Raw genomic sequence first — 12,273 nt, forward strand, 5'->3', positions numbered from 1 at the left:
AATTAAAAAAAAAAAAAAAAGACTTACCAACTAAAGTAGATAAAATTCTAGAGCTGAGCAAGCCCCCTTTGTATTTTCATTTCATATTCAGTATGTGTGAGTGCCTGGAAAATGCCCCTTGTTAGTTTTGTGAAGGGAGGGAGGGAAGGAAAGGAAAAGGCATCTTGAGCTTATTTCTCCTACAGTGGTCCTTAACTTTTGTGGTATCCTAGATCTCTTTTGAGAATCTGATTCTGATCAAAACTATGAACCCTCTAGCCAGAAAAACACATTGTTGTGTTCATTTTGATGCAGGGAATTATTAGCAAAGCAGACCCTGAAGCTGTGTTTTCTTCTTCTTCCCAGTTGTGCCAGAGGTAAAGCTGCTGTGTGGGGCAGATTTATTGGAGTCCTTTGCTGTTCCCAATCTGTGGAAGAGTGAGGATATCACCCAAATTGTGGGAGACTATGGGCTCATATGTATTACTCGGGCTGGAAATGATGCTCAGAAATTCATCTATGAATCTGATGCACTGTGGAAACACCGGAACAACATTCACCTGGTAAATGAATGGATCACCAATGACATCTCATCCACAAAGATCCGGCGAGCCCTCAGAAGGGGCCAGAGCATTCGCTACTTGGTACCAGACCTTGTCCAAGAATATATCGAAAAGCATGATTTGTATAGCTATGAGAGTGAGGAGAAAAATGTCGGGGTCATCCTGGCTCCTTTGCAGAGGAAAGTTGCGGACGCTAACTCATAAATCCTACAGAATGATATTTTGGATTTCCAGTTTGGGAATTTGAAACAGTCTGGGTGTTAGTAACTGGGAAGAGAAATTGTGATCCTGTTTCATAAACTAAAGCTTCTTAAAAGTTTGGTAAAAATCAGAAGTAGATTAAAATCACGTTTATCATTTTATTGGAAATTGCTAAGATGAATGTTTTCAATATGGTCTTTTTTCTTTTTTTTCTTTTTTAAAGAATGTACAAATCCTTGAATCTTTAAAATGGGATTAACGGCACTAAAATCAGAAGACATTCAGTTTAACTACAAATAAGAAGTCAAAAAGGACATTTTGGTTTTACCACATAAGAGGAACAAAGTGGGAAAAACAAGAGTCCATTTAAAATGCTAACTTTAAAAAATAAATAAATAAATAAAATGCTAACTTTAGGGGTGCCTGGGTGGCTCAGTTGGTTAAGCGACTGCTTTCGGCTCAGGTCATGATCCTGGAGTCCCTGGATCGAGTCCCGCATCGGGCTCTCTGCTCGGCAGGGAGCCTGCTTCTCCCTCTGACCCTCCCCCCTCTCATGTGCTCTCTCTCTCTCATTCTCTGTCTCAAATAAATAAATAAAAAAAATCTTAAAAATAAAATAAAATAAAATAAAATGCTAACTTTAGGGGTGCCTGGGTGGCTCAGTTGGTTAAGCATCCAACTCTTGGCTTCGGCTCAGGTTGCGATCTCGCAGTCATGGGATCGAGCCCCGTATCAGGCTCTGCATTCAGCGTGGAGTCGGCTTCAGATTCTCTCTCCCTCTCCCTTCCTGCTCACTCTCTTTCTCAAGTAAATAAATAAATAAAATCTTAAAAAAAAACTATTTAATATCCTAACTTTAGTTATAAAGGGAATTAACATTTTGTGCATGCCTGTTTCTAGGCATTCTTCACCAGGGGTGGCCAAGGAAATAATTCTTAAAATAGTGATCTTATAAAATGCACCACTGATCAGTCATCTTCAGCTGTAAACTTGACGCTAACGGTTCAGTCTCTCTGGCACACATCCGAAGTTGGCCAGTTACGTTTTGCCAAGACACATCTGCCTGGAGCTCCACCTTTGGCCTCAAATGTTCAGAGAGGTGCACCAGTGTTCCTACTGCCCACAGCCGAGGTAGAGAAGTAGTGTGGGTGTTAGTAACTGGGGAAAGGAATTGTGAGCCTGTTTCATAAACTAAAGCTTAGAAGTTTGGTAAAAACTAATAGTAAATTAAAATCAGGTTACACGTTATGCATGTTCTCTCAGCACAGCCTCTGGTGGCTCTGGCCATCTGCCATCTCGCTGTCTTCAGGAATAACTTCAGAGATGACGTCACACTACCTGGAACAGAGAGAACCACAGAGAATGAGGGAAATTATTCAAGGATTTTATTAAATATCAGTGCTCTTAGCCTTTTTTTTTTTTTTCCTCTTAGCCTTTCTTAATAGCTTAATAAACCAAAGATGAACGGAGATCCTACGAACATGGGAAATGCCGCACTGGATGAGCTCAGCAGTTCCTCCCGCTCAGAATTTTGGGCACTGACAAATGGCTGGTTGGAAGAATGCTCCATGATCTCAGTCTAAAACTCTCTTGAGTTTCTGAAGAGCCTTGCTGCTTCTGTTCCAGCCTGCTGTGAATCTGCCATTTGCGAATTTAAGCAGAAAAAGGGTCTACGTTCTTACCCTTTTCCCCTTGTCCTTTTATATGCACTTTAACCAAGTAGAACTCCCAAATAATAATTGAGGTCATAGCTTTTTTTTTATGTTACAAACACAAGCTTGTTATACAGTTGGATGCTGATTAAAATTTTGTGGAGGTTTTACCAACTGGTAAAGCAGTAAGACTAGAAATAGCTTTTTATAAAGTAGTTTCATGATTCAGGAAAATCATCCTGTGATAAAAACAGGACTAAAGTTAAATTTCTCATGACAGTACAATAATTTACTTTTTTGCAATTTATATTTCATACCTACACCATTCTAGATGAAGGGCTTATGACTCTGCGGAAGGAAAAAATACTTAAAACTATGCAGTTGTCCAGTCAAATCTGAATACACAGTCTGCAAAGGGACAACGTGAAAGCCAGCCAACGTACATTCTGCAGCTACTGACTTACTCTTACTGAAGCCAGCAGGCCAACCTGACAAAGACCGGGAGGGGTGAAGAGCCTGCCGCCAGTAGGCTTCAGTCTCTGCTGACGGAGTGACAGGTTAGAGTCTCGGATCGTAGAGATGAGGGTCATTTCTCCCCCTCCTTAGCTTTTTGGAGTTGAGAGTTGAAGCGGTCCTGAAAAAGAACCGTCTAGAAGCAGATGAAGCTACTGAAGTGTGTAACTTTGATTTCTTCTCCTGGAAGACTGCACTTCGCTCATCTGATGTGTGTACGGACTGCAGAATGCTGGAAATGCTAGAAACTTCTTTTATTTTGTAGAAACTTCTCTTATACCATGGTGCCTTCCTACTTAGAAGTGCCCAACCATGCTCAGCTGTGAGTATATTGACCTCAGGACCCACTGGGTAAAGCCTTTGAGGACCTCCCAGGAGATGTGGTAATAGTGAAATGATCCTGTTGTTTCGCTATTTATGGATCAATACCTTTGTACATGGAACAAGCTGCTTTTAGCTTTGTCCTAGTAGCAAGGATGCTGCTAAATGCCACAGCATAATGACATAGTTTTGGGTGACCCCAAGGGCAGAATTTCCTGTTTTGATAATGGAAATTAGAACAATGAATTTCACAGGGGAATAAATATTAATAATTGTGACTTCCATTGAGGAAGAGGAAAATATGCCACTATTTCCTATTACGGCTTTTTCATAATCTGCTTTTGTAATGTGAATTTTGAGTTTAGCAAATGTGTAAAGCTGGTGTTTTGTGTGTTTGATGCTGGTGTTTTTTATGTGTTGTACTCCTTTACCCCTTACACTGTGTAATTTGCAGCAAATCAACAAAGTCCTTTACTGGCAGCTTAATTCAGTTGAATGTACAACATCTGGAGAATTTTTTGTTGTTTACCTGTTTAGGGGACAAGTGTGAACAGTAAGCCATTTAGATAAAGAGGACTGGGTTCTCCTTGGTGATCAGGGTAGAGAGATTGAGCCAGAGGCATGATTTAGGCCCATCTTGCATCAAAGGATGCTCGCTCTTTTTCTGCCATCTGGAGGGTCTCCCCTCAGTGTGGAGGGAAGCCGTCAAGGGTCAGCATGCATGGTAGTCGCAGGGTATTTTTCTTACCCAGCCTCTGATTCACTTCTGTCCGCCCAGAAGTCACCATGTGGTCAAATGGGCTCCTTTAGCATTGACTTCTGGGTGCCACAGGACATCCCTTCCCCTGCCATCCTCATACCCGTTCCCACAGGCCTCATGATCTAGAACGTTCGTCACAGCATCCACCCACCTGTGAGGCCGTACAGTGTCTCTGAAATCTGTACCTAGCTTACTGGTGGTGCTGTCTGAACTTCAGGATGCCAACACCGAGCACCTACGGTGTGCTGGGCGGGAGTGAGTCGGAAAGAAACGAGGCGCAATCAGGTGACTGGTGGAAATGACACCCCCGAGGCCTGAATGAGCAGTTTGTCTTCAGAGCCTGGGCTCTTAACCTCTTTATGCCTCATGTAACATAACACTCTTCAAAGAATGAAGTTGTAGCCAAATCTTGGCGTTTTCATCCACCCCAAGTGGACGACTACAAATAACACTTGCAACATGTGATAGTCTGACGGTGACGTGTGATGTGTTCTGTCCGCACGGAAGGACCAAGTGGAGCCTGCCCGGTGTTGGCAGTTCCTTGGAATAAGGGCAGTGAACGCCCAGAGCGGGGGGTGGTAGGAGCCCTAGTTCACTCCTCACCAGCAGAGGCAGGAAGAACGGCACCCAGACGCCCCGGCCGATACCGCAGTGCCACCGGGCAGCGCTGTTCCCTGCAAGACAGAGCAGAAGCGGCTTCTGCCCCGACGCGGGTGGCCAGCGCCGGGCGTGCCAGCCGGCTGGCTGCGGGGGGAGGGCGGGGGCGGTCACTGACTCCCAGAGTCTCCTTCTGTAGAATAATGCAGTCGTCTCTGGGGTCCCTCCAGCTGTGAAATGAGATCGGCCCGGTGGAAAGTTGGCACCTGTCCCTTCGCCTCCGTGTGACCAGGAAGCATTTCTTGGAACACTATTATTATGTGAAGTGCCAACGGGGAGCACACGGTACAAGTCGGTCTCTGCCGCCAGGTCGCCTACAGTTAGGTGGCGAGAAAAACAAGGCTACATCTGGAGCACCAGCAAGGGACTCTCCAGTATCACTGCTGAGGGTTTCCTAAACGTGAGCGCCCTGGAAACCAGGGTGGAGGGCCCTCCAGGGGGAGCTCCTCACACTGGGAATATTTGTCGTTTATCCGAAGGCCAACGAGTCCTATTTCTGTTCTGTTTGGGGGGCTTTTGTTTTTCTAATGAGGGCAACCTTACGTGGGAGGAACAACCTACAAGGAGATACTGAGAATCGGCCTGCCATGGCACCGTATGTTACCACAGTTGTACGAAAGGCTCTCAGGAGGGTCTGAGGAGCCAAGGACAGTCAAGGAAGAAAGGAGGTATTTTTAAAAAAAATCGTTTGCCCTATTCGGTCCTCCCCAAGGTCTCAAGAACAAACCGCTGCAAGGGAAATCAGTGAGCTGTGTTTGGCCCAGCTCATGGAGGCAAAGTCCCGCTACCTTCTTCAAGGTACATTCTTGGCATCCAAATTTCTCTGGATTAATAGGCTTTAAAACAGTGCAGCTAGGGCACCTGGGTGGCTTAGTCGGTTAAGCGACTGCCTTCAGCTCAGGTCATGATCCCAGGGTCCTGGGATCGAGTCCCACATTGGGCTCCCGGCTCAGCGGGGAGCCTGCTTCTCCCTCTGACCCTCTCCCCTCTCATGCTGTTTCTCTCTCGCTCGCTCTCAAATAAATAAATAAATAAAATCTTTAAAAAAAAAAAACAGTGCAGCTAGAAGTATCACTCCCAGGCCTGAGCTTCTGGCCACACTGTTCTCGTTGAAATAGTAGTACTCAGGGCGCCTGGGGGGCTCGGTCGGTTGAGTGTCTGCCTTCGGCTCAGGTCATGATCATCGGGGAGCCTGCTTCTCCCTCTTCTCTGCTCGTATGCTCTCTCTCTCTCAAATAGGTAAATAAAATATTTTTTAAAAAATAGTATTGAAGTAGTATTTTTTAAAATATTTTTTGAAGTATTTTTTTAGATTTTCTTTTCTTTTTTCTTTTTTTAATTTAAATTTTAGGTAGTTAACATAAAAGTGCGATATTGATTTCAGGAGAATTCATCACTTACATACAACACCCAGTGCTCACCACAACAAATGCCCTCCTTAATACCCATCACCCATCTAGCCCGTCCCCCGCCCACTTCCCTCCAGCAACCCTGTTTGTTCTCTGTAGTTGAGAGTCTCTTACGGCTTGTTTCACTCTCTCCAAAGCTTGCTTTATTTATGAGAGAGAGAGAGAGAGAGTGCCCATGAGTGGGGGGGAGGGGCAGAATGATCAAATCCTCAAGCAGACCCCGAGCTGAGCAAGAAGTCCGACGTGGGGCTCAATCCCACAACCCATGAGATCATGACCTTGAGCCAAAGCCAAGAGTCAGAGGCTCAATCGACTGAGCCACCCAGGAGCCCCATAGTAGTATTTTATTTAATATTTGCTAAGTACTCTCAGCAAGTTAAACATGCTCAGAACGGATCCATAATTAGCTCTTCTGCCCTCAAACAGGTTCAAAAAGGCAAATAAGTTACTTAAGGAGACAAGAGTAATTTAACTTATTTATTTTCTATATCAGGATATTTTCCACTGCAGGTAAACAGGAATTTTAACTCCAGGTGGTATAAACAATAAGGACACTTACACCCAGAAGCGCAGATGGAGGGCCGGATTCAGGGTGCGCAAACTGAACCAGTCGTGTCATCGGGGACCCAGGGGCTTTCCATCCCCCCACTCTGTAGCTCACGGCGTCCTGAGCCTGGAGCTCCTTCAGTAGCAGGATGGTCACTGTAGCAAGGCTTCCCTGCTCTTGTTCAAAAGTGGGAGAAAGGCTGGCTCCCTGGGGCTTTGTTAAAATCAAAGAAACATCTTTCCCAACAGGCCTACCGAACTTACCATATATCCTTGGCTGATTCAAATTCATTGAAACTTGCTTGTCCCTAAAACCAATCACTGTCAAAGGAGGTAGCCCTTCTGTGATTGCCTTAGTCTTAAACTAACCCAGATCTCACTCCTAGACCTGGACCAAGCTCCTTGATGGCAATGCTTCTCTGCCTTAGGGGGTGGAAGGATGGATGGCATGAAGTGTCCACAGTGTCCATGCCATTCTTTGCTCAACCAGTACCAGACTCCACCAGGTGAGACAAGAGTGAGTCCACTGCCAAGTGCCCCTCATTCATTCCCATCCATTTCTGTCAAGGAGGAGCAGAGTTGGTACACAGGTTTAGGATCTCATCTTGGCTATAATCTTATGATTTACTTTGCCAGTATCAAATGGAGAGGAAGAAAGGGAAAGGGCTCAAGTTGGCCAAATAAATGTCACCCCTCTTTCCAGAGATAACTTTTCGTCCTAGTCTAGAAAAAAGATCCAAGAATTGTGGAGGAGAAAATTACTCTTTATCCCATGGCCAAGCTCAGTCTATGTCCACTTCAACTGAAATTCAACTCTATCCATACTACATGGCCCTTGCTCAAGCTAGCCAAAAGCCATACCAAACAGCACAGATGCCAAAATTATTATTAGTTATTTCTGTGACTTTCATTTTCAGGCCAGCATTTAGAACAATAAGATGTTAAAGGTAGGAAGTAAGTGTGACTTTTCCATGTCCTGTTCCTTTAGTTTTCTGGAATTTAAATAGGCTCCATGCTCCAGAAATCTGGTCAGAGTTCATCGTTCTCTGCCCATTAAATGGTAAGGTATAGCTAATCCAGGATTTGATATCAGCCTGTCATATTTCACCAAAGGAATCAATGTCTTATAGTTAGGAGAATCAACAGTCTCATTCTGGGTGGGCCACTCTTCGTTTCTCAGTAAAAATGGCATTTCTCCTTTGGAAAAGGCTGCAGCCATTCATTCAACAAACATTTATGGAACACTTGCCAGGCACCGTGCTAGGCCCTGGAGATGCTGTAGAGGCAAATGAGATGAACGTGGTCTCTGCCCTTAAAATTTTAATGAAAAAGGGAGTCAAGAAACAAACCAAAAAAAGATAATTGTGGATTATAATTATAAGGAAGTAGAGATGTGATGCAGAGTAAATGGATACGAGAAATGTATCAGAAGACTGTCCTAAAAAGGTGACGCAGAGATTTTTTTTTTAAAGATTTTATTTATTTATTTTTTAGAGAGCGAGCGAGAGAGAAACAGCATGAGAGGGGAGAGGGCCAGAGGGAGAAGCAGGCTCCCCGCTGAGCCGGGAGCCCGATGCGGGACTCGATCCCAGGACCCCGGGATCATGACCCGAGCCGAAGGCAGACGCTTAACCATCTGAGCCACCCAGGCGCCCAAATGACTCAGAGATTATTAAAGAGAGTCAAGTATTTTTTTGTCCACGTTCTAAACCAACTGAAAAATAAAATGAAAAAAAACAACAAATGAATGAAAAGAGCATTTAAAAAAATTTTTTTAAAGTAATCTCTACACCCAAGGTGGGCTCAAACTCATGACCCTAAGATCAAGAGTCATATGCTCCGGGCGCCTGGGTGGCTCAGTCGGTTGGGCGGCTGCCTTCGGCTCAGGTCATGATCCTGGAGTACCGGGATCGAGTCCCACGTCAGGCTCCCTGCTCAGCAGGGAGTCTGCTTCTCCCTCTGACTCTCCTCCCTCTCATGCTCTTTGTCTCTCATTCTCTCTCTCGCAAATAAATAAAATCTTTAAAAAAAAAAAAAAAAGAGTCATATGCTCCATGGACTGAGCCCACAGGCACCCAGAAAATAGCATCTTTACAACTGAGAAAGTCTGATAAACGTTCAAAGTTGAAGCCTGCTGTGAGGCTCAAAGCGGAATTAGGTAACCGTGACAGATTATGTGTTTTCCAAGATGGCTGTTATGAGACCTCCCATCCCACTTGCTCTTCTTACAATGTGACATTGAGAAATGAGGTCCAAGTTCCCTCCCTTTGGATTTGGGTAGGCGTGTGACTCCAGCGGAAATGACGTTATGTGACTTCGGAGACTAGGGCATAAAAGACAGTACGGCATCTTACTGGTTCTCTTGGAATGCTCCTTCTCAAAACCCAACCCCCCATGCTGTGAGGGAGCCCAAGCAGCCCATGGACAGGCCCCCATGGATAGGAACCTGGCTTCTGGCCCACAGCCCTGGCTGGGCTCCAAGATAAGACAGCCCGCACTAATTTGCCAATGGTGAGAATGAGCCATTTTGGAAATGTCTTCTCCTACCCTGCCAATGTAGGGTCGGGGTACCCCCGCTAATACTACATGGAGCTGGGATGAGCCTTCCCCCGCGAGCCATGCTCAAATTGCAGATTTAAGAGGAAATTAATGATTTTTGTTATCTTTAAGCCATTAAATTGGGGGGAGCAATAATAGCTTATATACTAACTCCCCTAGACTAGACTTTGGAACAGTCAACCAGAGGGAAAGTTTGGATCTGTAAAACAAATACACTCTCGAATCTGTGTCAAAAGGGGAGAAGGAAAAAGTGGAAATACCCTGCATTTAGAATGTTTGATAGATTAACTCTACCTTACAGTAGAGAAAAATGGTTCAGTAGCTGTGTGCCTAAGGCAAGCAACACATTCTAGGTTTTCCTGGAACTTTTCCACCTGGAGCAGTGAGAGTCCCATGTGTTGGGCATTCCTTCAGTCCTGGGGAAACCAGGATGGGTGGTCACCCTTGCTGACTCCAAGCAGAGAACTCATTCCACTTCCATGAGAAGGAAGTAGGTTTGGAAAGAAGCCAGGGTGTTTAGGGGAAATTTCTCTCCATGAAGAGCATGATTAGAAAAGACTGTTCCCCTAATTGTGACTTTTGAACTGGAAGTCAAAGGAGCTAACCATGCAAAAACCAGAGAAAAACATCCCAGGAAGAGGGAACACTGTATACAAAGACCCTGAAGAAGGAAACAAAACTGCTGTGATTGGAGTTCCTGAGTTGGGGAAGACAGAATGTAATACTGTTGGAGAAGTATCCAGAAGCCAAATCAGGAAGAGCTTTATAAACCATAGGAGAGAGTGCAAATTTCCTTTTAAGAAAAATAGGACAACACCTACGAGTTTTAAGTAGAGGAGTGAAAAGATCCGAATTACTTTTCTCAAAAGCTTGCCCTCCTGGCTACAGTGTGGAGAATGGTTTGGTGGGATCAGAGGGGAAGCAGCAAGTCCAGGGAGGAGGCAAGACATGATGGCAGCTTAGGTTAGGATAGTAGAACCTGCAGGACTTGCTGACAGATTGGAAATGGATGATCAGAGAAGAGAGAAATCCACAGTATCTACTGGGTTTTTGGCTTGAGCAACCAGGTGACTGGTAAACCAGTCATGTGGTTTATGGAGACAAGGAAAGCGAAGAATAACTATTGCGTGCCGTCCTGGATGTGTTCAGTTTTAGATGCATTTCAGACATCCAAGTGGAGACACCAAGCAGGCAGTGAGAGGTGGCAAAGGAGCTCAGAAGTCAGGCTGCCTGGGTTTGCATCCAGACTCTCCCACCAACTGTATAACCTCTCTTTGTCTCAGTTTTTGTCTCTGTCAAATGGGCATAATAACGTAACTATTGGAGAAGTAGGATTTTGTGACGAATGATAATACACACAGTAAGCACTCAATAAATGTTAACTATTAATATATTTGAGTCTGCAGCGCCTGGCTTGCTCAGTTGGTAGAGCATGCGATTCCTGATCTCCAGGTTGTAAGTTCGAGCCCCCATTCGGTGTAGAGAACTTAAAAATAAAATCTTGGGGCACCTGACTGGCTCAGTTGGTAGACTATGCAACTCTTAATCTCAGGGTCGTGAGTTCAAGCCCCACATTGGGTGTGGAGCCTACTTAAAATAAAATAATAAAATAAAAAATAAAATCTTTAATATACAAGTATATATTTAAAGATTTATATTTAATATATAATATAAAGATAAATAATATAAATATTTTGAAATATATATAAATGTAAATCTTTATATTTAATGTATATATTAAATATAAATATATATTTGAGTCTGGAGCTCATGGGTGAGGTCAGAAATAGACTCTAACTTTTGGAGCCAGCCTATATGGATGGTGTTTGTGACTAATACTGCAGGTTAGCCTCCATTCCCAACCCTCTTCTCAGTTGCCTTTCTCTACTGTCAAGACTGAAGAGGAGATGGGAGATTCCTCAGGCTCCCTTGCAGTTAGAAGTGGCATGTGACAGGGTGCCTGGGTGGCTCAGTCGTTAAGCATCTGCCTTCGGCTCACGTCATGATCCCAGGGTCCTGGGATCGAGTCCCACATCGGGCTCCTTGCTCAGCAGGGAGTCCGGTTCTCCCTCTCCCACTCCCCCTGCTTGTGTCCCCTCTCTCGCTGTGTCTCTCTCTGTCGAATAAATAAATAAAATCTTAAAAAAAAAAAAAGTGGCATGTGACACAGCTTTGGCCAATGACTGTCAACAGGAATCTAATGACCGGATAATGGCAGGTGGTGCTTTCCCCCTTCCTTCTCACCTGGAACGGGGATGTCCTGGCTGGAAGCCCAGCAGCCAGTTCATGATGGTGAGGTAACCAGCAGGCATAAAAGGCCAGGAGAATCACAGCGACTCCACTTCCACCTTGGGGAGTTGCCAAATCATCCCCCATCCCGGGACTGCTTGATAGGTAAGAGAAACCAACCTCTAGTATGTTGAGACCACCAGAGTTGGGTTTCTTGACCGGAGACGCTAATTAATGCCATGCGTTTGAATTCCCTTGGTCATAAGTACCATGCAGGCAGAAAGAAAAAAGCGTGGCCAGGAAGCCAGGGTTTAGAGCTCAAGAGGAGGAGGAGGAGGAGGAGGAGGAGGAGGAGGAGGAGGAAGGCGCAGGAAAGCAGGAGTGGCCAAGCGCGGGGCCGGCCGGAGCCCAGAGGGTTTCCCAGCAGGTGCGTCCACGCTCGGCTCCTCCCGGCGCGGCTGTCACCTCGCGGTCCCGCCCCGGCCCGCCTCCTCCCCCCGCACCCCCCCCCACCCCCGGGCCGCAGATAAGCCGAGGCCCCGCCGCCCGCGGCCGCCGTCGCCCTGCCCCGCCATGCCCGCCGACCTCAGCGGCACCTGGAACCTGCTCAGCTGCGACAACTTCGAGGGCTACATGCTGGCCCTAGGTAGGGCGGGCCTGGCCTGGCCGTCCGTTTCCCGGGGCGGCCGTACCCCCGTCCGTCTCCCCCTCCTCCGTCCCTCCCGTCCATTCTCCATCCCCCCCACCCCGTTTCCCAGTCTCCCCGTCCTGTGTCCCTACTCCCGACCATCCAGTGTCCCCCCAACCCCCTGTCCCTACATCTCCGTCTCCCCGTCCCCTCACCCCTTCCCCCTTCTCCCCGTCCCCCCTCTTCCGTACCCTCC

The 12,273-nt window shown here is 46.0% G+C and overlaps 2 protein-coding genes across 10 annotated transcripts in view; both read left to right on the forward strand.

Annotated features, from left to right (window-relative positions):
• The window catches only part of NMNAT1 (nicotinamide nucleotide adenylyltransferase 1), a 29,891-nt gene extending 23,980 nt beyond the window's left edge, over positions 1–5,911 (forward strand). For 7 of the 8 annotated variants that reach the window (XM_081816888.1, XM_081816892.1, XM_081816887.1 and 4 more), the window contains one exon: positions 346–1,159. In XM_081816888.1, the coding sequence (XP_081673014.1) occupies positions 346–746 (401 nt within the window). In that variant the 3' untranslated portion in view covers positions 747–1,159. Of the gene's footprint in view, positions 1–345; positions 1,160–2,175 lie in introns of those variants that run through there. The other variant, XM_081816894.1, reaches the window with a different exon arrangement.
• Positions 5,912–11,883: 5,972 nt separating this feature from the next.
• The window catches only part of RBP7 (retinol binding protein 7), a 15,152-nt gene continuing 14,762 nt past the window's right edge, over positions 11,884–12,273 (forward strand). The window contains exon 1 of one of the 2 annotated variants that reach the window (XM_081816895.1): positions 11,884–12,035. In XM_081816895.1, coding sequence (XP_081673021.1) covers positions 11,963–12,035 — 73 coding nt within the window. In that variant the 5' untranslated portion in view covers positions 11,884–11,962. The remainder of the gene's footprint in view (positions 12,036–12,273) is intronic. The other variant, XM_006745682.3, reaches the window with a different exon arrangement.

The sequence above is a fragment of the Leptonychotes weddellii genome, chromosome 4 (genome assembly GCF_054177405.1).
Source record: "Leptonychotes weddellii isolate Sample4059 chromosome 4, ASM5417740v2, whole genome shotgun sequence".
Lineage (NCBI taxonomy): Eukaryota > Metazoa > Chordata > Mammalia > Carnivora > Phocidae > Leptonychotes > Leptonychotes weddellii.